Source organism: Rousettus aegyptiacus, unplaced genomic scaffold, assembly GCF_014176215.1.
Source record: "Rousettus aegyptiacus isolate mRouAeg1 unplaced genomic scaffold, mRouAeg1.p scaffold_m13_p_6, whole genome shotgun sequence".
Classification (NCBI taxonomy): Eukaryota; Metazoa; Chordata; class Mammalia; order Chiroptera; family Pteropodidae; genus Rousettus; species Rousettus aegyptiacus.
The window spans coordinates 1,155,201-1,182,939 of NW_023416309.1; the positions used below are offsets into that span (position 1 = coordinate 1,155,201).

At 44.8% G+C, this 27,739-nt stretch overlaps 1 protein-coding gene across 8 annotated transcripts in view; it reads left to right on the forward strand.

The window, feature by feature from the left end:
* Nucleotides 1-27,739, forward strand: part of TMEM273 (transmembrane protein 273) — a 49,960-nt gene that overhangs the window by 10,579 nt on the left and 11,642 nt on the right. For 3 of the 8 annotated variants that reach the window (XM_016135666.2, XM_016135664.2, XM_016135665.2), the window contains 5 exons: nucleotides 8,836-8,889; nucleotides 9,738-9,878; nucleotides 11,082-11,112; nucleotides 12,340-12,363; nucleotides 15,883-18,497. In XM_016135666.2, coding sequence (XP_015991152.1) covers nucleotides 8,836-8,889; nucleotides 9,738-9,878; nucleotides 11,082-11,112; nucleotides 12,340-12,363; nucleotides 15,883-16,039 — 407 coding nt within the window. In that variant the 3' untranslated portion in view covers nucleotides 16,040-18,497. The other 5 variants (XM_036223370.1, XM_016135667.2, XM_016135669.2 and 2 more) reach the window with 5 other exon arrangements.

Sequence of the window (27,739 nt, forward strand, 5' to 3'; positions counted from 1 at the left end):
TGGTGGCAAAAAGACTTCCCAGGGAAGAGAAGACAGGTTAGATTTGTGCAAGGCCATGCCAGCAGGGTCTATGCTGATTTCTAAGGCTGCATTACATGGCTTGCTCCAGCTTCTCCACTGGAAGCTGCATGTGGCTTGAGGTTCAGTGATGTGGCTAAGTTGCCTAGTCTGTCACAATTTTTGGCTGGCCTGTACTTAGCCTCTCAGAAGACAGTGTGGACAGGGTAGCTAACTGACCTAGGAAAGGCTTGAGAGACATTCAGAGAGCATCCTTGAGGTGACCTTGAGGTATGAAAAGAGACGCTCCCAAGTTTCAGTTGAGCTAGCATGACACATTATGAAACTGCAGTCAGCTTGGAGCCACTGTCTACCATCCATGCTGGTGTGAGATGCTTCTGTGGAGACAGGCCAACCCGGCTTTAAGCCTCAGAGCCCTCCTCTTCAGTTGTATGACCTAGAGAGGGAAAAACGATGACCATGGTCCCCAAGAGATAGCTCCTGTCCCTGCCTTGCTTTTAGAGGCCCCTATATCACACACACATCCAGATACAAGGACATTGTTTCTTATTGGTCTTGTCAGAAAGCTGTTAGAAAGTTCATAAGCTGGGCTGGTATACAGATATAAAAGAAAGGAATTTGTGAATGCACTGGGCAGTTGAAAGTGAGAATGGTGTGTCCCAGAGGGGAAACCACAGCCTGATTGGGGCTATGGGAACTAGACAACAAGAAAGGGAGAGCTTTTATTTCAATGGTCAACAAGCATTCTTAAGCAGATCCAATTTCCAGGTAACCAGGTACTGAACAGTAGGACCTGCTGGGAGTCCCTAATTCTTGGAGGTCCAGCCATTCCAGGAGGCCCAACTAGGCCTGATGTCCTCCTGCTCTGCCGAGAAGACCTTGCCAGCTCTTGGGGCCCTCAACAGAACTAAGCTTCCCCTTTGGGAAGGTGACCACTGAAGAATAGGCTGCTGGGCCCTGCGGGGAAAGTGAGCTGGGCCTTGTGTGTGGCTTGATTTACAGCTTTTAAATATTTAGACATGTGGCATGCCCTGGCTCTGCAAATGTTAGAAGCTGCCTTAGAAAAGATAACTGCGATGGGTACCAGGCATAGACCCTGGTAGGTCTCAGTGAACCTACTTCCTGGTAGATAGAGGCAAATGGCTTGGTGTTGCCAATGTCATGGGATTCTGACGTTGGCTGGTATCGCTGCTTCCTCTGCAGCATTATGACTTCTTCCCTGTGGGTCAGGCCAGCTGTCATCCCTCAGCCTCGCCCCCTGGGCACATGCTTCCTTAGCCAGGTCCCTGAGGACTCCTGAGCAAAGCTTCCCAGAGCACAGTATGAATATTGCATGAATAATAATAACCTCACCACTTAGCAGTTATGCAGTGCTTTCCTTATCCAGAATACTTCACCATCATTAATTAGTTATTCTGCACTGCTTCCAGCATCCTCTGACTTTTTTTGCAAATCCTCACTCTTGAAAACAAGACTTCTCTGGTCTGAAGCCCTGATGGTGAGTGTATGAGCCATCCCCCACTTGGAGTTATGCAGCCTTCTGGAGGCCTCTGCTTGGTTCTGTGACATCAGAGACCTGAGATATTGATGGGAAGGTCTGTCTCTTTTCTGATGCGAGAAACTACACAGAGCTGCCTCCTTGTGTGATCTGCTCTCCATATCTCCCATGGTCACAGGAAGGCTGAGGATCTTCTCTCAAGTGAGTGGCTTTCTGCTTGTGGAGGACACCTCAGTCTGTACCCACATACCCTCAGGGAGTCCAAGAGCCATACTCTGTATGTGGCTGGGCAGGCTTCCTATTATCAGCCCCATTGCACAGGGTCCACTGAGCTGAGAGTCATATCATGTCTGGCTGAACAATGGCAGAAATGAGACTCAGATATTCTGATTCCAAGTATCATTTCTTCCCACCCACCATGGGCACACAGAGAGGTTTCATGCCCTACAGAGATGTTCAAAGATGGAGCAAACCCCTCCACACATGAATATGGTCAGCGGGATGTTCTGGCTGTAGGTCTGCTGGTCCAGCCCTCCCTGGACACTTCCACCTACCCAACTAGGGCAGCCTCAAGCTCTCCTGGCTTCTAGCACCTTTGGCTCCTTCAGAGTTTCAGTTGTTCCCTGGCCACATGTGACAGCATTTGCATGTCACCACCTCCCGGACAGCATGGACCTGAGACACCCTACTTCCTTCTTTTGGGAGTGCTCCCCAGGCCTGGAATACCCTGGTTCTACTTTGGGCTGAAGCCAGCTCCCTGTTTCTAGCCACTCCATTAGCCTGGAAAAGTATTGATCAGTTTGGCTTCTGTAGTTGAGTGTTTTAATCCCAGTGAATGAATCTTTAAGAATTAATTAGCAAAGATTGCTCAGGAAAACAAAGCGGGCACAAGTTTTGATACTGTCTGGTCACCAACCATTATTGTTTTTCTCTTAATTACAATGCTATTTGTGGAAGCTGGAGGTATTTTTCCCTTGTGTTTCGTAGCCTCAGGTTAGACTCTCCATCTTCCTGGTGGCCTTCTGTAGTCTCTTGTGTCAAGCTTTTTCCCAGGGTGGCCATGCCCTAGCTGGTGGTTCCCTCCCTGTCCTCTTGAAAGCCCCAAGAGTCCCAGTTTACCTGTGCCCTCTAGCTCCTCTGATCCGCTAAGCTGCTTTCTTTATTCCCAAGCTCTCAGACTCCCTTAGGGCCCCTGGCCTTTGCTGGCTCCTCCTCCTCTGCCTGAACACTTTCCCTGCCTGTCCCCATTCTCGCCTTTCTTCTACCATCTTCACCAGCTCCTACTTGTCCTTTTATTTTTAATTTAAATAACACTCCAGAAGACCTTCTCTGTCTCTTTGAGTATATGTTAGGTCCACCTTGGTCCTAATGGGTGGCTAATGGCTGTGTATTTCCATGTGTTAACAAGGGCTCCTGTGTGTGGCGTTCGTTACTCACTGCCCATTTTCTGGGTGTTAAGGCCACTGCTGGCCAGAGTCCAGTGGTGCTCAGCTAGGTGTGGGGAGCAAGTGCTCTAGCCAACTTTTTGTGCTTTTCTCTTGCCATGAATGGGGATTTGTGGTGACCAAGGATGTGTCCCAAGACCCTTTTCCCCTTTGGAGCACATCTGCTTTCCCCTTTGGAGCACATCCTCTTTCCTATATTTCCTTTTGCTTTCCATCTCTTAAAACTGCACGACTGTCGCAAGTGTAGTTTCTGCCCCAAGTCTAGGTGCTTTCAGAGGAAGAAAAGAATGCCAACTGTTGAGTAGGATATCCTGTTTACTTGAAGCTTGGCAGTTGCAGTCTCTTTAATGAGACCTGAAGGGGGATATCGAAGAAGACCAGTTTCAAGTGGTTTCTAGGCTTGTGAACAGGAAGCCTGGGGGTTCCTTCAAGTAATAGCCAGGTCAAAAGAAAGCTCTAGATCCCAGTGCAAACCCAGCAACTTCTGCAGAACCCAGGACAACTCAGTGATGTTCCTGCATTTTGCCCAGGGGAGAGGGCTGGAGCCTCCATTCTGCATTTGGGCTTCATGTATTTGATTTCCAGCACCAAAAAGCCCAATGGAGGGTCGAATTGGCCAGGGCTGTTGACCTTGCTTTTCTAAGAAGTGGACCTATCCATGAGCTCTGAGGAAGAAACAGGACTGTGGGCGCAACTAGAGAAGCAGGCCTTGTGTTCTTCTGGGACCCCTAGGTCAGTTTAGGTTGCAGAGAGGCTTGGGACAAAAGGGCAGAAAGAAAGTAGCTATCTTGGTGAGTCTTTTCTATATGTCAGGGTCTTACATTCCTATTTTCATATAAGTAAAGGGAAGCCCAGGATCAAATCGTGGCATAAAGCATAGCTGAACCATCCACTTTCACCCTGCACTCAAAATTCTCTTTCCAATCTTCTCTCTCAGAGAAATCCTGGCTGTGCAGTACTCAGACCTGCGGTCTCAGGCAGGGAAGACAGAGGCATCTGCAGCAATGACAGCCATGAGTGTACCGTGTGTGTTCCACACAGGGCTGCATGTGTATTTCATGAGTGTCCCTACTCTCAGAGTTGCAGGAGCAATGTTGTCACTCAACTCTTTTTTTTTTTTTTTTTTTTTTTTTTTTTTGTGGCTGAATTTCACTTCCCTCCTGAGCTCTGTTATCACTCAGTACTGGAAACTTGGTCTTATCACTTCAAGCCACTTCTGGTTTGGGGGTAACTTCCCAGTCAGTTCAGGATTCTCCCCTTCCACCTTCTCCTTGCATCTCCCAGGGGGAGAAATTAAGTTCCAGGGAATCTCAAATGTCATCCTGGTCCTGGGAGAAACAGTTTACCCTTAGATCTCTGAGTTTTATCCTTCATGCCACAGAACAAACTTTGTGGCAGTACAAATGGGCAGGGCAGAGGTATGATAAGGTGGCAGGGGTGATCCTGGACTAAAATAGAGCAAGCAAACTTGCAGAGGAGGTGGCTTTGTGCTGTTTTGAAGAGTGAGTAATACCTTTCCACACGGATAAGGAAGGCATTGTATCAAAGAAAGCAGCATATAGGCACAGAGGTACACAGGGCTGCTTAGTTTGTGGATCCTAGTTGAGTTGTTTGAGGCTGTGCCATGAGCTCCATATTCACAGCCAGTATTCTCTGCTACCATCCCTGCCTTGCCGTGCTGATTTCCAATGATGCTCTATGAAAGAGCTGCTGTCACGTAAGTTGTCAGGACTCTTCTGACTGGAGATGACAATTACTTAGCTCAGATAAGTTTAAGATAAAGAATGTTTTTCCTTACCAAGGTGACTGAAAAGTAAAGAAGAGGTGCTTCAGGCACAGCTGGATTCAGGTGCTCAAAAGTTAACTTTAGGTCTTGGTCTCAGCCCGACTCTCTTCTGGGGGATTTCAGTCTCAGCAAGTTCCCTCCACCCCATGGACGGCCCTCCCACAACCTACAGTTACCAATTCTGGAAAATACTTCTTTTTCTTAATATTTTTCCTGAAGTCCCGGAGTTGAGTTTTTCTGGCCTGAACTAGATCACCTCCCCTGCTCCTTGACCAGTTACTGCCGACAGGAAGAAGGAATATGCTAATTAATCAGATATGGGTCACAGGTCCATTCTGGAGCGAGCCTGAGGGTATCACAGGCAAGTGGCTTCCAATAGGAAAACCTAGCTGCTGCCAGCAGCTGAGGGACCAAGGAAGGTGGACAAGCCACACAGCAAGTGTCCACTCCACATATCCTGTTCAGAATTCCTCCAATTTGTGAAGACCGAGGTTTGCAGAAAGGTGTTGGACATCATCAATGACACTCTGATCTTTTCTTCAGTGTAAACTTTGTTTTCCCTGTCACTTTGTGAGCTCCTTCTCAGGTTGCCCCAAAATACAGTGTAGTACTTCTTCTCTATGTGTGGACTGTTAGGAGATGATAGATGTCTCTTCTAGACATTTGAAACCCTTCCCTCTAGCTGAGAACATTGGAATTCATGAGATCTAAAGTTAAGAGCCATTCTGCAACGTTTAAGTTCCAAGAAGAAAATGGTCAGGCATCAATTGACAAACACTCAAGGCAGCCTCTCCCTATTTTTAGTTCAGATACTTATAGAACAACAACTGAGTGTGTGCACACCCACCACCCAACACTGGAACCACGCAGCCTGATTCTGCCCAAATAAGGGTGCCGAAGAGTTCCCGCCTTCACTGCGGGTGGGCCCAACAGATGTTGTGTATAGCACGAGAGGTCTGAATGTCACAGATGGGCTCTCAGAGGGTCAAATTCCAACTGAGATGGGCCAAGGCCATGTTGCACTTTCAGCTCCACCCTCCTGGAACAGCCCTGCTGCTTTCTTTCTCTACTGGGTCCCTCTTCATCTTAGGAAAGTGGGTCCCAGGGAGCTGCCATCTTGGGGGAGTAGGACCCAGGAACCTCAGGGCCATTTACTGTTTTAGGAGGCTCCTTTCTCTTGAGAAACCACTTGCAGAGAGCAGGCTGTGCTGTACAGGACTGAGTTGGGAGGGGCTGGACACCAGCTCTTTTGGCAGGGAAGGGTAGAGTATATCTGGCAACAGAATATTTAAATGGTCATGAGGAGGAAGCAGAGACCCTAGACTCAGAGCCATAAGTGCCTTTGTGTACCTTAGAAAAAGGCACCATCCTCTGGGCAGGTGTAGCCTCAGATGTATGCTTTGTGAGAGCTCCTGGGTGCAGGACCCAACCTGGGCACACGAGGAGACTATGTTGGTGAGGCTGTCTTGGAACCTCGGCAGGCCCATCTAGAGGCCGCCCTCAGCTCTGCTCTAGGCAGCAGTAAGGGCGGTGCTCAGGGGCCTCTTCTCCTGCCCTCTGTACCTTGCTCAGTGCAGATAGTCTGAGGAATGCTTGCAGTCGAGTCAGCTTGGCCAGCACTATGCCAACTACTTCCCCATGAATCTGCTGGCCAACAGGGTCCCTGCATGCCCCCAGGGAGACCAGCCTTGGATCAGCCTGTCCTTGTTTAACCCCCTTGGACTCTTCACTGAGTTAGAGAGCCTGTCCTCTGAATGCTATGCTCCCTCCTCCTGTTCATAAGATAACCCAGAGAATTCCAGTAAAAAAATTACAGTGGCTTCTGGTTTCCTCCTGGGTCTCTCACAGATCTGAACTCAGGAGCACTGGGAGACCTCTGGCTGTGCTCTCAGTTGAGCCCTGCTAAGACCATTCATCCTCCAGCTACTTTGCAGAACCAGAGGAAAATCAGTGCTGGAGCTCACTGGAAGTCTATAGCTGGGGAGGGCCTCCCCCAGCTCATAATCCTGAAAGGAGGTGAGGGCGGGGTCAACAGGCTGGTGTGTTCATGATGGATCTGCACCCGGGGGCTACTTAGAGCCCAGGGCAGAGACTCAGGGTGCAGGGGGAAGGCTTCACGGAGAGCTTTTTTTCCCCAAGGAGGGGAAAGGCTGCCACCGAGTGGCCATGGCATAGACAGACAGAATTCCTGAGAGAGGACGTGTGTGGCCTGTTTGAGTGTGCAGCATGGTCCATCACCCAGGTCTGTCTGCCTGTAGCTTTCAGAGCGGTGACCCCATGGAAAGCATTCCTTCATTTCCTGACGGTGAACCTGAGGCAGCAGAACCTGGAAAGATTGGCGCCAGGAACTAGGAGTGGCCTCAGGGCTTGGGGCAGATACAGGATGGAGAATGGAAGGTGGTGACCCTGTGTTGGGGGCAAGGAGTAGGGGCTGAGCTGAGCCCCAGCCAAGGGCTCCCTGCCAAGGAGAGCAGAGCTGAGAGTTCATGACTACATTTTGGTGGATGAGGTTGAAGAAAGATGCTGGGCAGCTTGGTTCTGTTGGAGAGCACAGGGCCAGGCCTTTTTTGACACTAGACATTTTCTCCTCTTTCTTTCTTGCCCTCCCTGTCAGTGGTCTGAAATTCATAGGCACAGCCTCCATGTGTGTCTCTGTGTATGTGTACATCTCCTTGTGCTTCTCTATGTGTGTCTCTCTATTTCTCTGGCTCTTTCTGTCTCACTCATCCTGATCTGTGTCCTTTTTTTTCCCTCCATTCAAGTTTATCTCAGGCTTGCATGAAGGTTTTATGATTGATGCATGTGCCTTGTGGAGAAAGATGGTGGGAGCCAAGAGAGATGTCTCTGTGTGAAGGGGGCAGGGACAGGCTGTCCCTAAGTAAGCCTGGTCCCACTTGCCAGATGCCCTGCCTTCTGTCCAATAAAGTTAAAGAGAGGGCAGACTGGTGTCAAGAAAGGAGTCAGGATGAGTGTGCAGCACACATAACTCTGACTTTTGGTCATTGGTCTGGAAGTCAGCTCCAAGCCACAGCCACTTGGTTTAGTAAACTCAGTTTGACCATGTACAAAATACAAGGCTTTTCCATCTGTGAAATGATTTTCAACCTAGCTGGAGCAACAGGATTAATGTAAAGAAAGAAAGAGCTCAGTGGGGACTTCGAGAACTGAAAAAACCAGAGTCATATTGTGCACGATGGTGTCTGTGGTGTGTGTGTGGGCCCAATGTGGGGGCATACATTCTCAGGCAAAAAGAGGACTTACTGAATTTCCAAAACAACTTGTGAGTAGAACAAGGCTGTATACTTTTGCTTTAGAATCCCCCAACTTTATCCATTTACTAAGTAAGGCCACCAAACAAATCCTAAACCCCATTATGACAACTCCTTTCCCACCAAAAACACACGGAGTAAAGATGTCTTCCACAGAATGTCAACCCAACATGCACATCACCCCTGGTAGTGTTGAACGTGGTCAGCACACGTGCCATGCGGGGAACACCTTTGCTGCTTTCATGAGCGAGTGCCTCTGTCATCGTTTATCCTCCGGAAGGCCCAGGAGGGGGAAATGGGCTTCTCTTAGAGCTTGGGAAGATCTGGTACTCCCAACAAAGTCACCTGTTGCCTTTTATGAGAAACAAGGAAAGTCACAGGAAAGCTTGAACCTGAGAATCAGGCTTGGGCCTCACCATCCATGACTCACACCTGACCTAAGCCCCCTAGCCTTAATGGTGTTGGCATTATTCTTTTAGCTCCCTGGGACTTGTGTTTGCAGGGCATCCTTGGAGTTCAGACCCTTGCCCTGCCACTTTCCGCTTCTCCTGACCCTTGGGTACATCCTCCGTGCTTTCCGTTCTTCATTCATCAGTTGGTGATGGTAATAGCACCTATCTCACAGAGTTCTTGCTGCAAGTATCAAAATAAGCGGCCAATTAATGTGTGCCTTTTTCTCCAAGGCCCACAGCTCTACTTTAGCTTTTCTAGGGCCTGTCTGCAGGAACCATGGCCCTAACTGTGTGCCACATCTCCTGTCTATGAGTTAAAACTCTGTCTAACTAGACTCTGGGTGGGTTTGTTTGTTTTTTTTCACAGATGTTGGAGGAGCTCAAGTGTTAGCAACGGAGAAGTCTGCTAGGGCCGAAACCGGTAGGTCACTTCCCAGCTTATTCTGCATGGGAGGCAAGAGTCAGGAAGGAGGCACTTCAAAGGCCTGGGCAGGTGGGGACATGCTGGTATTGGTTTCTTGCCAGTCATCACAAAATAAGGGCAGCACTCACCTCTAGGCCTGCCTCAGTGGCTAACAGAGCTTTATCCTATGAACATAGTCCTGCCCGAGAGCCTGTCCTCAAAGGGGACATGAGTCATCAGGGTCACCTTTGTCCATAGTCTATAAGATAAGCAGCTCAAGCACCCACAGCACCCTGCACTGCAGCCATGATCCCCAGATAGCAGACTCTGCCATGCTTCTGGTGCCCTCACCTCGACCTGCACAGTCTTAGCTCCTCTTCAACTCAGAGCTCACCTCACAGGGCAAAGTGTAATTTGCATGTCACCTTCTCTGGGAAATCTGCTGACCCTCGTGTCAGTCTAGCCTGCCCTACATACCTGACATTAGAGTGAGCCCTTTTCCCAGCTAAACTCACATTCCCCAAGGTGGAGCTAGATCTCATTCATTTGCCTTCACCACAGAGCAGGCAATTAATGCATACTTTGTAAATGAATTAATGAAGGCATAAGTGAGGAAGAACTACAGGAAGCCTGAAAAATGAGCCATAAGCCATTTGGGAGTGATTTCCATAGCTGAAGGGGTCCAGATGTGAATATGTTCCTGGGAGAGTGGAAAATTAAGTTGTCCTCCATGGGTCAGAGTGTGGAATTTCAAGGTCCATACACATGATTTTGGACTTCATGCCAAATGTAAAGGAAGCCACAGAAGACCTTTTCAGGGTGGTAATCAATTGAAGACCATTGTTCAATTCATTCTTACACTCTAGATATCAAATATGCCATCATCGGGACAGCTCTGGGTGTTGCCATATCGGCCGTCTTCCTGGCCCTGAAGTACTGCATGATCAAGAAGCACTTGTTTGATAATGATTCCTCAGACCTAAGAAGCACACACCTGGGATTCAATGGTGAGGGGACAGTGACACTCAGCCTGGGCTCTGCCACTGATGCACAGAAGGCCACTCCAGAACACTGTCTAGAGAAAAACTAAAAACCATGGGATGAAAAGAATGCTGTGACATCCCTGTGTCTCTGTCTCTGTCTGTCTGTTTATGTCTCTCTCTCTGTGTATTTTTCTCTTTAGTCACTTCTAATATTTCTAAGTCAGGTTTGTTGGAGAAAGGTGGGGAAGAAAGTCGAGTTGGCTTCAGACAGAAATTTATATTTTCATCCAAATAATGTGATCAGATAAAATTGAGCTCTGGAGGTGATAAGGCTGATCCCAGCATGGGTGGTGGAAGTTGCTTTCAGCACTGATTATGTGGGCCAAATTGCCTTTTTTTTTTTTTTTTCATAAATTGGGAAAGTCCTCATGATTCGTGCAGAGCTGGGCTTACATGAACCCAAAGTAATTCTGTGCCTTATGACACCCACAGGGAGGCACATCCCATGCAGACACTGAGTTCAGTTTTTGAGTTTTGCCAGCAAAATGCAACAGTCTCAAGGTGAGACCTGCAAAAATCATCTAAGATAAGACCGCTTAATGAGATGACATGCAGTCTTCCATGAGGTTTTTCTGAAGATGAGGAGGAAGCCACCTCACTGCATCCCTAAAAAATTCAATGATTATTTATGAAGATATGCAGAATGTATACGGGGTAGTGGGTCTGTGCCAGAAAGAGGGGGAGCTGGAGCACTCAGGGGTTTCCTGAGATGCTAGCATGTCCAATTGTACAAGGGGCTTAATTAGTCATAGGAGTTTGTTTACCATTGATTTTGTATCCCTGTGAATAAGGAGGGAGAGCAAATGGCCTCTTCATCACATAGCAGAAGACATGCCAGATCTCCTGAGGATAAAAGGGCCCAGGAGCTGCAAGTGGAGGGGAAGGTGAGGAATGACTGGAGGAGGGCCTCTAGGGAAGGCTTAATCCCACTTGCATGCTGAGCTAAGGGGGCTCAGTGATGGGATCTGGACAGAGAAGTTGTGACAGGGCCAAATGTCAGGGCAGAGCACACAGCCTAAGACCACCACTACCAGTGGTCCCAGGCTGCAGAGCCTCTTACCCCTGCCTGGGTCTGGTTGTCTCTGACCCCTCCCTCCTGCTTGGCATTGAGCAAGCTACACACCCATCACAGCACTTTCTCCCTAATACCCTATTCTCTTTCTTTAGACACTACTGAGCTGAAGAAGAGAATCCCAAGGTAAGGTCACTGCTGTGGCATTATTTCCCTGCTGGTTTATCGATTCTGCTCCCCTGCCTGTCATCCTAGGCCTTTTCTCTACTCTAAAATGCTTCCTAGGAGACCAGAATGCACCCATGGTCCTTCCTCCCACTCTGCTCCTTTTGGTCAGTGGGCAAGTGTCATGAGAGGAGAGTTGGCATAAGATACTGTAGCCAAAGGGGCTTGGGCTTCCCTCTGTGCACCCTTCATGGTGAAGTTACCTGGGCGTGTGGCTGTAGACTATAGCCAGTTCTAGTACTGTGTTAGGACAATAGAGTGATCAGTTAGAGATTCTGGCATAGTGATCTTATCACTACCCATGGATGAGCGATGCTCTCTTGGCCAGCCAAAACACCCACATGCACCAAAGTACTTGGTTTCAGAAACTCCAGTACCTCTGGAAGTCTCCAGAGCTTGTTGCAGACTCCGTTTCAAGGACATCTTCATACTGAAATTCACAAAAATGAAAGATTTCGCAAAGCTCAATTCTTAATCCTATATATGTATATATGTATGCAGGTGTGCTAACGGGACAAGAGGCTAGGAGAGACTATGATGATGCATAATAAATGACTGATATATGTGTGTGTGTGTGTGTGTGTGTGTGTGTGTGTGTGAAGATGCTACTGTAAACAATAAAACACGAACAAGTAGTCACTGTGGTTTTATGTTGCTATATATATTATTATGTTAGAGGAGCACCTTGGTTCTGTGTGTTTGGAAGTTCTGGATTATTCTGACACATCAGAAACATAGGAGGCAATGTCCATACTCCAGGAGAGGTGGCTGCAATAGTCATTCATCAATAAATGCTGTGAAAGTGAAGTACAGGAATGGATGTGTGAAGGGAGCGGGAAGAAGGCAGGTCAGTGGAAGAAAGGAAGAAAGAAATAAAGGACAGGGGAGAGGTGGCTGGCTGGCTGGAGCTTTTCTCCTGGGGATATATTCCCCAAGGTGTGCCTAGAACTGATCTTGGCCTGGGTCTTATCAGAGCTCTTCTACAAATGGAAGAATTTTCTAAGAGAAGAAAGGAACAATTCAAGTTTCTAAAACTAACACTAGATGGTGTCTGGCTGATTCAGTAAGAAGTTAGACCCAAAAGACAAAGCTAAGGACAAGTAAACCATTCTTCTGTAGCAAAATTTTTTACGTGCTTTCTCTCATATAGGAATGATTTAGTAAACATCCCATTCTCCTATTTTGCAGGTTAAACCTCAACTATCCTGAAAGGTGAGTTGTAAGAGTCAATCCTTACCAAAAGGGGGAAGGTCAGCCCCTCTCAGTAGTGGCTGGCAGCTCTATTGCATGCCCCATGCAGAGTGGGCGGGGGCTGCTAGCCATGGGCCAGATGTCCTTGTGTCAGGATGGCGGTGAAACCAGGAATCAGTGTCTCTTCGGGACATTTGCAGAAAATCCCAGTAGGTGGTACTTTGGCAAGATCTTAAAAGAAACTATGGGAATTTTCCTGATTAGAGCTGAGATAACTGGGGTCTTTGTTATTAGTTTTGTTTTGTTCTTTTTTCTTTCTCTTCTTATTAGTTTGTATAATTTTTATAAAATATGGTAGAAGATTTGGAATTAGGCAGCCAATATAATCCTACAGTTTCCAAGTCTCTTTTTCTTTATCTTGATAACCAGCTTAGGTGTGCAGCCTAATTCGCCTACTAAACCAGCCAGAATATGCTATTCCAGCTTATCTTTTCCTGCAGGTTGTGCCTGGCTCTCCAGGGCTGGTTATATACCCATCTTAAGAGGAATCATTGCCCTGTTAGAGAACAGTTTCCTTCATGAGGTGGCTCACAGGTGCTACTTCCTCAGCTCTGGGCCAACAGGGATGAAAGGAGACTCCTCTTCTGGTCTTCCCATCTTCTCTGAGCATCAGAAACTCAAATGCAAATACCAGCTAGACTTAGCCACTGTATCCTCTCCTTAATAACACCTGAAGAGGCCCTTTGAACTCAGGACTTCTTAAAGACAATAGGAGGGATAAACTTTCTGTTAAGCCCCTGGACCTCTAGACCATCTTAAACTCTATGTTCTCCTGGATCTATCATACTTTAAAGAAGAAGCACAAACACCTGACATCTTGGAATCCCTTTCTCCACCTCTCTTTTCTACTATCCTTGCTTATTTTCAACTTGCTTGTCTTCCATCTCGGCTCTTCTGTCATCAAGACCTGTTACCCTAACCTTGACACGTACCCTTGGTCTTCCACGCATGGGATAGGTAGGTATGTGCTATCCCTTTTATGGCTGTTGACTTAGCTTGAACCATTGATGTTTAACTCTGACCCATCTTTCTACTATTGTTGCCCCTTTTCCCACAGGAGATATTAGTTAGACATCAAGATATTAAAAATGAATACACAGTAGAATGGCATTAAACAAGTATGAAATGTAAGCATAAATATGTCATTCTGTTATAACTACAAATAATGTTTATGTGAAACCACAATGAAGTGTTGGTGTGAGTTCAGTCTCAACATGGAGGTGTTGGCGAGGCCCTCAGCTGGGAGGGACCGCAACAGGGTCTCTGCCCTACTTTTGGCCCAAGGTCTATTATATTGGGGTCTGTTTTAGTGATCTCATCTTTTCTTCTCTGTTCCTGGTTTTACACACACACACACACACACACACACACACACACACACACACAACCATTTCCTACCACCCAAGCTGATACACAAAGTATGAAGAAATCTTACCCTCTGTAACAGTGTATAGTTCAGACTTGAATGTATCAGTTTCCAGTTACATTCCCTTAGGTCTGTCTGCCCTGTCGCATCTGCCCAGTCGTGTGCAAACTCTTCAAGTACACAAAGTGGCTCTTTCCTCTAGACATGCCTATTAATCTTGAAGAATGACTTCTTCCATTTGTGTTGTTAAAGTGGATGACGTATAATAGCCTTAGTTTGATAGGATGAGCTCTACCTGAAAAACTCTTCTCTTTACCTAGAAGCCACTGACCTTCAGATCCCTTTCTATGTTTTAAGGGGAAATGTCTCACCTGGCTAAGATTCGCTGATCAGCCTTTTCATTCTTGTTTGTGTATGCCACATAAGCACATGTCATGATTAGTCAGAGCATAGTCACTCTGTCGTAAGACTTCTAGATGGTTCTCTTCCTTTCCAGACATGCACAAGTGATTGAACTCTAAGTGAGCAGCCACTTCAGAAGGGATTTGGTAGTCTAGACAACTGTCCACTGCAGTTTTGAGGATGTCTTGGATTTGAGTGTCCAAAGCTGATGATAGACCTTCACATGAAACTCAATAACCAAGGCAAATAATAGAATGAACAGAATCTACAGTGCCACTATCCTGAAGGAAAATATCGCTTCTCTTCTACACGAGGCTGGCTACATAGAGGGAGGCATGACCAATTTATCCAGGAGCAAAAAAAGGATGGAAGCCAATAAATCCTCACTGACTACCCTGGTCCCCTATGTCAGAGCTGTTCATGCTTCTATGATGGCATTGTAAGACATGTCAATGGGACCTACCCACAGTAAATGGCTCATAGAATGAGAACTAAAGTCAAGACACAGCCTCTTTAGCACCACCATTATTCTATACATTTTCCAGAATTTTCCAAAACTGTTGGCTTCACCTCTTTAGCTGACAAAAGAATCTCCCTGTAAACATTCATCGTGTCGCAACACATGGAGAACATGGAACAATCTCCATCTCTCCAAATGAAAGATCAATCATACAAAGGAAGAAATGGCAGGCCGGAGCTAGAGGAAAGAGTCTGATGGACACAGAATGGGCCTGCAGCCCCTTGGGTCTTCAAATGATGGAGCCAACAAAGGATTAAATGAGAAAGCAGATGCTGTGTCTTGTAAATGTAAGCCATTATTGTTATGCTTATAGAATGATTTTGTTATTATTACAATGTCATTACACCTTGTCATTGAGGACACAACTGGCGGAGATTTAGAAAACCCATATCTTTTTATTATTCCCATAAACCTAAGGTTCTGTGGCACAGGCTCCATTAACATTTCTCTCTCCTGTAATATTAACCTAACCCTGTATTTCTGGGGTTGCATAATGAAGTATGCTTTGCTTCTCCATTCAACAGAAATCCAGGTGGTTGTAAGGTCTGATTCTCCTTGGATTAGGTTACTCACCTTGTGTATGATGAAAGATGAGCTATATTTCAAAACAAAGTGCTGTGTTTTAATAATTTGCTTGGATTCCCAGTGTGTCTTTTATCTGACTTGATAACAATGTAGTTCATTAGCAGCCTTTGTTAACTGATAACCTTAAGCGGTAATGTGATACTCATAGCAATTTTCTGTGTGTAAGATAGAATAAACCATCGTGTAAGCTATCTGTTAATTGATTTATTTCTTTTAGCAGCATTTTAATTAAGACGACTGGTTTGTGAATAGCAGAGACACTTGTGAACTGAAGGTGAATGTTTCTGGATTCTCAGTAATCATTTTATTTTTTATAGACATGACAGAACTTTGGGGTCCTCTCTCCCATCCCACATCATGACGTATTTTCCCAGCACCATTCCTGCGCTCTGGTTTTGTTTGATCACCACACATGATCTCCTGTGTGAAGGAAACAGTGTACGCTGAAGATCCATGCTTTCTTTTCAGGTTATAAAGACTGACACGCCCTGGAGACAGAAGGGACTGGCTCCCAGCATGTGTCTCCTTGGCTTACACCCAAATCTAAGCTCAGTGGCTTCCTTCTGTGGTAGTCCTACTCAAAGCTCTTTCATGCTGTTTTTGACAGCCCCTTTCCATGTGGCCAGCTCCTGGGAATGAAGGTTCCAGAGGACAGGCCTTCTTGGATGTGTTTGGGAGCACCCATAGTAAGTCATTGTGTCTGTGAGTGCAATGTTTTGAGTGAAGGCCATTCTGACCATCTTACCCTGTGGTTTGCATGCTAGCAGAGGCCAGGGTTTGGAATAAACCCTGCCCTCCAAGACCAGTGGGTCCTAGGGCTCCCAAAACACATGTGATTCCCAGACAGTCTATCTTGGTGGGCAGGATACCCTGCCCAAAGCAGATGGGGCAAATGGCACTCAAACACCAGAGGAAAAGCCATCCCTGTATGAGTGGAGGAGGCTGCAGATAACAGCAGCCAGCTAGAATCTAAGGACATCACTGAGGGTTTGCTGATCTTAGGACTCAGTACCTGGAAGAGGGGAAGGTGAGCTGGGAGAAAGTTATCTGGCAAGATTAAGAAATTAAGTATGCATTAATCTTTAGATCTACAAGTTAAAAATATATTTATGTCAAATATATATTAAAACCAATACATAAAAATTAAATAAATATGTACGCATACTCTTCTACATGTGTTAAAAGTATGCATATTATAGAATTCTAACATATCCTATGATATATTCTATTACAGAATGTATAGGGGTTTGAATAAGTAAATAAATGACATCGATTTCATCATTCGAGTTTGAAAATAGTTGAGAGGTAGACAAACAAGTTAAACAGATGAAGATGAAAATGTCAGAGTTATTGTGATTTTTCAAATGAGTTCTGACATGTCAATATCACTCTATAGCCACTAGAATCCTGCTCAGTGTCCTGGTAATACAAGCAAGATGTGAGGGCGGCTTGGGTTGGATTGCTGATAGCGAAGATTCAGAGGATGAATGGGTTTGAGATGGGGTTTGGAAGTGGAGATGCAGGACTTGTTGTCAGATTTGGGAGAGAGGGAAGGACTAACTCAGCATCACCACTCCTAGGGTTTGGTGTCATTGCCCAGGGTGTGGAGGAGCTGGGAGCTGGGAAAGATCTGCAGCTGGTCTTGGGTCTATTGTAGCAACTATTAGGGAGCCAAAAGGTGGGCTGCATTTGGAGAGTGTGAACCCCACATTCTTGCAGCTGTTCAAGTATGTGAATTGGGGTTTAAAACGCACATATCAGAGATTCTTCCAGAATGTGCTCCAGGATCCATGAGCGAAAGTAGAGGAGAATAGCCTGGAGAAGTGTAAGTCTCCTCGTCGGTAACATGAAGCATGCAGAGGGGCTGCTTAGACGAAGGGAACCTGAGCAGAGCAGAGATGAAGATGCCAGCAGAGGGGCTGGTACTATGACATGAAGCCTAAAAGGGCCATGCTCTGGAACCAGCTGCTGACTGACTCTTTCCCTTCCAAGTCATTTGTCATAATCTTAGATATGTTAGGTAAATTAATCATCCTTCAAAGAATATGATTTTGCACATTATCACTGGATAACAAATGAGTGGCATATTTCCCAGGCTGTGTATGTAGAAAAAGTCACTCAGGCCTCCAACATCCCAGCCTCACCTCGTAGCATATGTTGGGTCTGAGTGTTCATGGTCCTAGAATTTCAACTGACTTAGATTTTTTCTTCATTTATGGTTCCCTCTAAGCAGTATAGAGTGATGATAGAGTATGTAGGCTATATAGACAAATGCTGCTTTGTGATCTGGACAAACTATTTAACATTGCTATGTCTCAGTTTCCTCATTTGTAAAATGGGCTAATAGTTGTCCCTACCCTATAGGGTTTTTGTCAGTGTTACATGAAGTAATGCATGTAAAGCTCTTAGAACACTGACATGTAGTCGGCACTCAGCAAATGTGATCTATTACTTATAATTTTTTTGATCAACTTTTACCCCATTCCAAAATTTGGAGAAACTAAGATTAAGGAGGTTTCCATTCTTGTAAAAGTTTAGGTGAATTATATAATTTCCTTATATATTTTTGAAATAAAGTTTTATTTTAGAACAGTTTTAGATATTCCTAAAAGTAGTGAGAGTAGTTCAGAGAGTTCCTATATGCCCCACACTTGCGTAGCATCTTACATTAGTATGGTTTATTTGTCACAATTAATGAGCCGATATGATTCCATCATTATTAACTAAAGTTCATACTTTATATTTGGATTTTCTTAGTTTTTACCTAATACTCCTTCTCTGTACCAGGACCCCACCCAGGATATCACATTACATTCAGTCATCATGTCTTCTCAGGCTTCTGTTGGATACGACGGTTTCTAATACCACCCTTCTTTTTGGTGGCCTTGACAGCTTTAAGGAGCTTCAGTCAGGCATTTTGAGACTGTCTCTAAACTAGGATTTATCTGATATCTTTCTCATGAAGATAAATTTCTTTTAAGCTAAGTTTAACATAAAATTGATTATAATCTTGCAATAAACCAAGTGTTCACTAATTTTTACTATTGTTCATATAAAGAAAATTAGCCAGATAACTGACAAATCTCACTTAAGTTTGAACTAAGTAAGCTCAATAAAAAGAAATGCTTCTTTTTAAAATGAAGCGAAGCAAACAGTTCTAATTAGTGAGGGGCTGCTCAGGTTAGCATTATGCAAACACTGTGAGTATTAGATTGGCAGCAGAGACCAAGAAAACACTGAGCCCCTGTTTGGGGCAAGTGTAGACTTGAACCCACTCTCCTCCCTCCCTAAGATAAGACAACAGCCTTTGCTCACTCTGTGGATAGGTGGGAGCCCTTGGTAGTGTGGCCTGAGCTCTCTAGGGAAGTGTTGAAAGCGGCCCATTATTTTTCTTAGCAAAAAAAAAAAAAAAAAAAAAAAATTACCTATAAGAAAGCCTGGTCTCCAAGGATGCTGGATCTTGATATTGGATGTAAGTGCATCCGTCTCTGGCCTATTTGTCCCAGTTTGCACCTCAGATTTGGCATTTATGCCAGGCTGTCCTTAGATAGAGAAAGAGGAGTAAGAAATGCTTCTGCCACCTAAGGAGGTGGCATCACATGGTCTTGGCTAAGAGAGTCCCCAGGTCAGGAAGTGGACAGAACAAACTATTAGACCACTGTACAGAAAGGGCAGCAACTTGGTGGAAACAAGATTAAGGAATAAGGACAGCCCAGTGCCTGGGTGAGGTGGAGGATGCAGATGCTGTGAAGACAGCTGCAGGTGAGGGTTGAGTCAAGCCGATGGTGGGGGGAGGGCTGTGGGTGTCAGGAGAGGTGGGATAAGCTGGAGGAGGGGCAGGGGTGCACTCATGTCTCTTCTCTAGCTTGGGAGTAGCTGGCTTAAAGATGGCTGTTATTCTCACTAGTTGGATGAACTGATATGAGACAGGCCTTAAATCAGTATAGACTCTCTAGGAATAATAGCAGGTACAGAGCATCCTTGGAGACCAGGCTTTCTTATAGGTAATTTTTTTTTTTTTTTTTTTGCTAAGAAAAATAATGGGCCGCTTTCAACACTTCCCTAGAGAGCTCAGGCCACACTACCAAGGACTCCCACCTATCCACAGAGTGAGCAAAGGCTGTTGTCTTATCTTAGGGAGGGAGGAGAGTGGGTTCAAGTCTACACTTGCCCCAAACAGGGGCTCAGTGTTTTCTTGGTCTCTGCTGCCGATCTAATACTCACACGCTCAACTCATCTTGGTGGCTATGCAGCTGGACCCTAAAAGAATGATCAAATGTAGAGGACCCATGGACGTTGCTAGGCACCTGAACTACAAGGGTGTCTCCCCTCTCAGTACCCCAGGCTAAGGGGGCTGACTCTACTTCCCCAGGCAGGAGGGGAATTTGCCCTCAAAGAGAGAAAAGTTTTCCTATGAGAACAAAACTTTTTAGAAAGAAAATAATGTTGAAAGAAGATTTTTTGGAAGTTTAGGCATGTATCTATAAGGAAAGATGGATGCCAGCCAGGATGGGCATGTCTTGGCCTCAGGTAGGCTAAAAGCGTCTCCTTTCAATGACTTCCCAAATGAGGATGGTAATGACTCATCCAGATGAGGGAAGAGACTGAGAGAAGGGGGAAGAGGTACAACCCCAGGGTGGTGACAGGAAGTGACAGACACCTGGGACCTACAGGTGAAGGTGGTCACGCTCTCAGACATTACCAGAGTCCAGAAGGGAAACACTCCACAGCCTCTCTCATTCTTAGAAGGGAGCGTGTGTTTGTGCTCTAAAAGCAAAGAGTAAAAGCAACAAAACGTTGTATTTAGGCCACAGCCAATAGAGAAAACTCAAATGTACTGTAACTTCTAAGCTTCGGTTACTGTTCATGAAATCCGTGAGATGTTTTGTCTCCCAGGTGGAAATGTCTTTAAATTAATGATAATTTATAATGCACACTTGGCATTCCCTGGCACAATTTTTAATAAACATAGTAAAGCTGCCTTCATGTTTACAAGATGGAAGTAATGCCAAGGCCAGGATTCTCACTAGCTCTTCAAGAATTTCTGTTGCTCAGGGCTGGTGGATGGCAGTGGGTGGAGGGGCTGGGGCAGGTGTCCAGAGTAGACACGGGGAGGATGCTGGGAGGACTCTGGCAGGCACGGATGGCAATATGGTTCGCTGTGATGAGGAAAGCCTGTGCTCTGTAGATGGACATGGGCCCTAGTTTAAAAGCCTGCTCCACAATGCAGCAGCCATTTAACCTTGAGCACTAACTTGCTAGCATGACTGAAAAATTGGGATCAGGGCAGTGATCTCCTCCAGGACCATCGTAAGGATTAAATGACATAATGAAACACCTTACTCTGTGACTGGCACATGGTTAGCTGTAGATAAATACTGATTATTTTCCATTCTATGAACTTGGGGCTGAAAATTCAAAATCTAGGTGGGACTTCCTTCCATCCTGGCAACTGGATCAGCTCATCCACGTCTCAAAGTGCTGGAAGTCTAATCACATCTGACTTCCCCAGGCTATTTGTGTCCCAGGCCACACTCCCTTGGGCAGCCTCCCCCAGATGGGAAGGCTGCCCAGTGGTGCCTCTGGACCCGCCTAGGCCACCCTGGGAGCCTCTGTCCACGTGTCTCTCTTCTCTGCAGCCAGCCTGCTTGCCCAGCTGGTTTTGATCAAGTTCTCACTAAGCCACATTTCTCTGTCTCCAATTGTTCTTGTTTATGTTTCCTTGCAAACAAATGTCATGTGTTTCCCATGGGGCTTCTTTCCAGCGAGTTTATTTTAACACTGTGTGGACATGAACAGTTTCTGCCCTTTGCTCCAGCCGTATTTTCTGTACCCCGTGAGCCAATGTTGCCCTCTGACCCAGAGGCCGATGCCTTGGGCTGAAGGACATGCTCATGGGACCTGGTGTGGAGCATCCCAGGGGTTGATGGACAGAGGGCATGGGACTTTGCAAAGTGAGCCTATATTTTATTTTAATTTTTAATTTCATTAGTATTTAAACAAAACTAGAAGTAAAATAAAGAAGTAAAGAAGTAAAATAAAATAAAAGAAAGCTTTTAAAAACATTTTCTTATATTTAAAAGAATATAAAAATTAGAAAATAAAGATAAAAAGATGAGAAAATCCTTTTCTCAAATATAAATGCTGTTCACATTTTGGTATAAATCATTTCATTTTAGACTTTACATGTATGTGTGTGTGTGTGTGTGTGTGTGTGCGCGCGCGCGCGCGCACACACACACACACACACACACTAGGTTTACAGACCTGGGATTACATGATATGTTTTTACTTATACTGTGAACATATTTTTCCATGTTTTTTATGATGTATAACATGTTGTTGTCCCATAATTTATTTACCCCACGGGTTCTCAAACTCTAGCAGGCAACTTAATCAATAAAAGAGAGGGCTTCTTTAAACCCAGATGGCTGGACTACACTAGAGTGAAGCCTGAGAATTTTACATTTTTAATAAATTCCCAGGTGAGGTTGATGAAACCCCATCAATTTAGCCCTCCTACTTGGGACACAGGTTATTTCTGAGTTCATGAGTATAAATAACACTACTAAAAATGAGCTAGTAAAATCTTCGGCACACTTCTAATTTCCTCAAGAATACATTTTTAGAAGTGGAATTGGCAAGACAGATGATATCTCCGAGATGGTATCTCAGGTTTAAGGTCGTTGCTACATAGTGCCAGAGAATCTGTATCAATTTATTTTCCCACCAGAGTATACCAGTGCTAGACCTGTGTTTAATTCTTTTTTTTATTTTTTAATAAAATGTGCTCACCTCATCTAGTTAATACAGTCAAGGAAGTTAGGTTCCCATCCTACAGAGTGTGCGAACCCAGGAAACCTCCCTTGCTTTCTGAGGCTCAGTTTCTTCATCTGTTAAATGGGAAAGAATACTCCCTTGCGCACATTTCTAAACTGCTGTGGAATTATAAAATGATGGATGGGAGTGCCCTTTCTAAATTATAATTCACTAGTAGGTGGAAGAGACCTGAGCACTTGTCTGAAGAATTAAGATGTGGCCTTTATTGTGGAAACTTACTTCTAGGAGGTTAGAGTTGGTGGGGGATGGGGAGTTTCCTGAAGGGCTTGTCTTCACAGCCAGAACTGTGGGCTCCTGGAACTGGCTGTATGAGCCCCAGTGATTTGAATGTATGAATGTTTCTCAACTGTCTCCCTGCTTGGGGTTAGGAGCTGGGTTAGAAAGACCTTGATTTAACCTTTGCAAAGGACCATTGCATCAGTCTTTCCTCTAAGCACTCTTATAAGCTGCCAAGTTGCCACGAAATGTAATAAAATAATTAGGAATTGATGAGTTTTAAGTATTTACTACTTTCGTGTTTAATATAATTTAAGTGTAAATTTACATGATTTTAATTTTGATAATGACCACGTTTAATAACTGGCTTGCAAAAAGCTATTCAAAGATTTAGCAATTGGCTCTCCAAGCTCATACTAGCAGGCCCCATTATAGCACTGGAGGTCCCCTCTTGACCATGAACTCATTAAAGTCACTTTTCCATCCTCATGGAAGAATAATTCATGTTTACACTGACTTCATTTTTTTTTTTATATTTGACTGAGGGCTACACAGTGGCAACCTGAATTATTTTGGTTTCAAACATTTGGCATTGTATATTAAAATAGCCCGGTACCGGGCTTTGTAAGAACTGAAATTTGGGGGCCTGCTAAGATATCTGGCTCTTATACAATGCAGCCAAGTTCCCTAGCACATGATTTGTGTGGAGAGAAATCTGGCAATTTGGAGAAGCATGTTTTGTTTCCAGAACCTCATCAGTGAGGTCTTAAGAGATCAGTTTTCAATTGCTGCTATTCTTGCCTTTTAATTTTCTTAGTTTGGCTTTATCGTGCTCAACTTAATTTGCTGTGGATTGTGTAGTGAATCCTACAGTGTGACCGCTCCTTATCACTAATGTCTGTGGACTATAATTTTCCAATAAGCCAACTGGAATTTGTATATATGCTGTGGTTCAATAAACCATTCATGTCATTTTCACTAAGGCAGATAAATAATCTAAAAAAATATTTTGGCCTATACAGTGATATTTCACTGGAATGTACCACTGCCTGTGAATTTGTGCTTGTAAATAGTCTATTATATGTTGTATCCAATAAAGGAATAATGACTTTGCTGGGTTAATTTTGAGTTTTAGGAATTATTTTAAAACTTAAAATTTAAATAATATGCAGATTTTATAGTCTTCTATAAATAATAAACAATTCATATGTGCTCACCTCTGATCTTTATCATACAGTAGCCCTCCCTTATCCACAGGGGATATGTTTCAAGACCCCCAGTGGATCTCTGAAACTGCATATTTCTGAACCCTATATATACTGTTTTTCCTATACGTACATACCTTTTCACTTAAAGGAAGCTCTTTGGCATATTCGAATTGCTAGCATCACTATTCTTGTACTTTGAAGCTATTATTAAGTAAAATAAGGGTTACTTGAATGCAAGCACTATGATACTGAGACAGGAGATCTGAACCAAGAAGGCTACTCACTGACTAATGGGCGAGGAGCATACACATCATGAGTACACTGGACAAAGGGATGATTCATATCCTGGGCGGGATGGAGCAAGATGGCATGAGATTTCATCACGCTACTCAGATAGCATGCAATTTAAAGCATATGAATTGTTTACTTCTGGAATCTTTCATTTAATATTTTCTGACTGTGGTCAACTTCAGGTAAGTAACACCACAGAAAGCAAAACCATGTATAAGGGGGGACTAGTATAGTTGTTAAATTTCTGACAGCCAAGTGGATGACGGACTGCTGCTAAAGAGAACCATCTTTCCCTTGTAAAGTGAATCAAGTGAAGCTGATGACCTTGCCAACACAGGCAGGGAGGGTTTCTCTTTCCTCCCCAGGAGTGGGTGTCCATAGTGCCCATACTGCTAGCTGGTTCAGGCGACAGGTGGCCAAGAGGGAGGCACACTACTCTGGTCACCTTCTTCCCATTCCCTGTACACTGTGGGCATGCCAGAGACCAGTTCTGCCTCACCAAAGCCAATTCCCCTGGCTATGAGCTCTTCTCACTCCACCAACCTGAATGTGCTTATTACAGGGAGCAAGAAGGGCCTGCAGAACAAGACCTCCCTACTGGAGCAAAGCCAGGTGGGATTTATCCTGGATGCAAGAGTAGTTCAACGTTTGAAAATTATGCCACTTAATGCACCACACTAATGGAATGGAGGGAGGAAAAAAACCCATAAACATAATTATCTCAATTGATGCAGAAAAAGCATTCAACAAAACCCAACATCCTTCTATGATAAAAACACTCATTGAACTAGATTTAGAAGAGAATTTCCTCAACATGAAAAAGGCCATATATAAACACCCACAGCTAGCAACATACCCAATGATAAAAGACTGAAAACTTTCTCCAAAAGTAGGAACAAGACAAGGACGCACGCTTTAGATACTTGATTTTAACATGGTACTGAAATTTTTGTTAGAACAATTAGGAAAGTGAAAGAAATAAAAGGCATCCAATTTGGAAAAATAGAAGTAAAACTATGTTTGCAGATGTCATGATTTTATATATAGAAAATCCTAAAAAGCCCACCAAATCTTTAGAATTAATAAACAAATTTAGCAAAATTGAATAACAAAAAAGTTACTTCTGCATGACAGTAATGAGCAATCAAATAAAAATAAAAAAAACAGTTCCATTTGCATAGCATCAAAAAGAATAAAATATTTAGGAATAAATTTAACTAAGAAAGGACAAGATTTGTACACTGAAAACTACACGCTCCTAACTCTGATGTGGAAGAAAGCTAAAGACAATCTCACTACACTGCAGGGGTGCAGCTGACAGAAGACTGGTGTGGCTGAATGGGCTGCCTCACATTCTGGCTCCTAAGTTTTGGCCTCGGATTCCTTTCTTGGGAATTTTCCTGTGGGAATTTCATGCAGCCTAATCTAGCCTTCCCAGAAGTCCCCACCTCACCCCTACTTCATTCCTGGAAGGCTTGGAATCAGCTACAAGGCTTTGGGTGGTGTGCTAGGGAAGGGACAGTGGTTAACCTTCTCTACCATATATTAAGGGACTGTATCAACTCACAAAAGAGAAACTTTCTCTAAAGGCCTGAACAAGAAGAAGGCAGTCAGAAGACAATGATCTGCAATAGCCATTCTAATTAAGGGGATAAAAAGAAATCCCCCCAGTCTTGTTCTGGTTATATGTGAGCACATATGCTGCTTTCCAGTGAGTGCTGAAAATACCTTGGATATGAGCTGAAGGCTACACAGGACTAAGCCCAGAACACTTAGAAATCATGGTAACTCACTGTTGGCCTTTGAGGTCCTGGGACTGCACTTTCCAAGTTGAAGCCAATGTTTCCAGAAGTTCACTTAGGATGAGTTAGCAACTGGTGGTCTGAGAGCTGTGTCCAGGTTAGCCTATGACCAGCACATTTTGGACATGGAGCAAGGGAAGACCCTCCCCTTCTCCTAGAGTTCCCAGCATGGCTAAGAACACATGCAGAGTGTGGCTGGCTGCTGGAATACTGGAGGTCCTAGGTCACATGTGCGGATTCCAGAGGGATGTCCTTCCTCCCAGCTGAGATCGCCCTTCTGAAGAAGCATATATTCGAAAAAGGCACTTTAGCATCCAGATATCTCGTTGAACATTTGCCATCCCATGGAGCCAGAGCGGAACATAAGAAAGTCAGGCCCTGGGCCAGGTTGGGGCTCTGGAGCCTGGAGCTCAGCCACAGACATGCCCGAGGGCCTAGCCTGAGGGGCGCCCCTCCCCAGTTCCCTGATGACAGAGAAGGCCTAAGCTATTTGTGTGGGCACTTTGAGGTTAAGGTCAAAACCCTGAGGCAGCTCCAAAGAAACCACGAGAAAAAGTAGCCTATTATTAAGTCGGAAGAAAAACAAAAGCAAAACTCCTGTTCCCATTCGCCTGGGGAGCCTGAGGAAGAGCCCTTTGTATTACATTTCTCTGTGGCTGAGTTTTTCCTCGCGTGGTCCACTGACTCACTTCTTTTTAAATAGTTATAAGAAGCAACAGAAAACAAACACCAAAAGTAATACTTCCTTACTCTAATCCTCAAGGTGTCTGATAGCTTCTGGCACTTTCTCTGCAGGCTTGGCACAAGGTTGCAGTTGTCAATTAGTCCTAAAGACTGACCGTCACATAGTAGAGAAACTCTCTACTATGGAGCCTAGCCTATACCTGGCTGGCAGCATCTGGCAGCTCGCCACTTATCTCCCTCTCTCGGGTTAAGTCTGATCACTGGAATTCTTTAAGGAGGAGAATGGCAGAATGGTTGGTCCCTCACTCCCTCTCCAGGGTAAAGAGAAGAGCATTGCTCATTTAAAGCACTTGACACAGAGGCTCAGCCATGTAAATGTATCCACTTTGCATGACCCAGGTAATATCAGGCTCCTTGGCCAAGTGGACATTTGGCTATTTCTGGATGCTCATTGCCTCTGGGGTGAATACTTTGATTCTCCCTGTAGCCTTGATTGTGGCACAAGCCAAACTCTGGAGTGAGAAGTTAAGGGAAGTGAGAGGGGGTGTCTCTGCTTCCTGCTGTGTCTGTGGCTGGTTTGTTTCCTGTTAGCCTCTGCCCAACTGAGAAAAACAGGTTCTGGGAAGTCTAGGTTTTGGAAGAAAAGTTAAGACTGAAAAATACTCCAGTCTTCTTGATGAGGTTTAGGGCTCACATGTGATGTGTGAAATGAGTTGGCCAAGAACTCTAACCAAGTGCTGTGTTGGTCCTTTTGGGATTTTGCACACTATCCCTGCTGGCTACAGCAGTGAAGCATGGAAGTTCTTGACAAAGCTGGAGAACCAGCTGGAAAACTGCGGGGGCTGGGATGCAGGGGGCTGGGCTGGCTTGGGTCATAACTATCCTCCCCTCTCTTCCCCTGGGGGGCAGGAACCCTATATGGGTGGCCTCTGATATATATCTGCATGGAACAAAAGGAAGGGCTGGGATGAGGGTCTTCCAGTGGCCATGGCCGGAACCAGCCCAGAGCCTACATGAAGGTAAAGAACATCGAACACCTGGTGGGGCTTTGCTCTAAGCCACCTCTGGAAAGCAGCCCAGGGAGACAACGTAAAGCAGCCTGACAAAGTAGCCATGCCTCTGGGCTTGAGATGTTAGCAGTCCGCCTCATCCTTTTCACCTACATCTCACTTAACTCTCAGAGCCTCAACATCCCTCTGTAAAGTAGCATTAACAGTGCCTACCTGGCAGAAGTGTTGAGAAGGTTGGAAAGAACATATGTAAATTTTAGGGGGGAAAAGAAGATGACCCAACTAACTTTGGAAAATGATGCTGGGCCTAGGAACTGTAAGGCTAAAGACCAAAGTAACTGTATTTAAACACTGTATTTCTCATGAGGGTGCAAGTTAACAATTCTGAAACTGCTGTACATAAATGCTGGCAT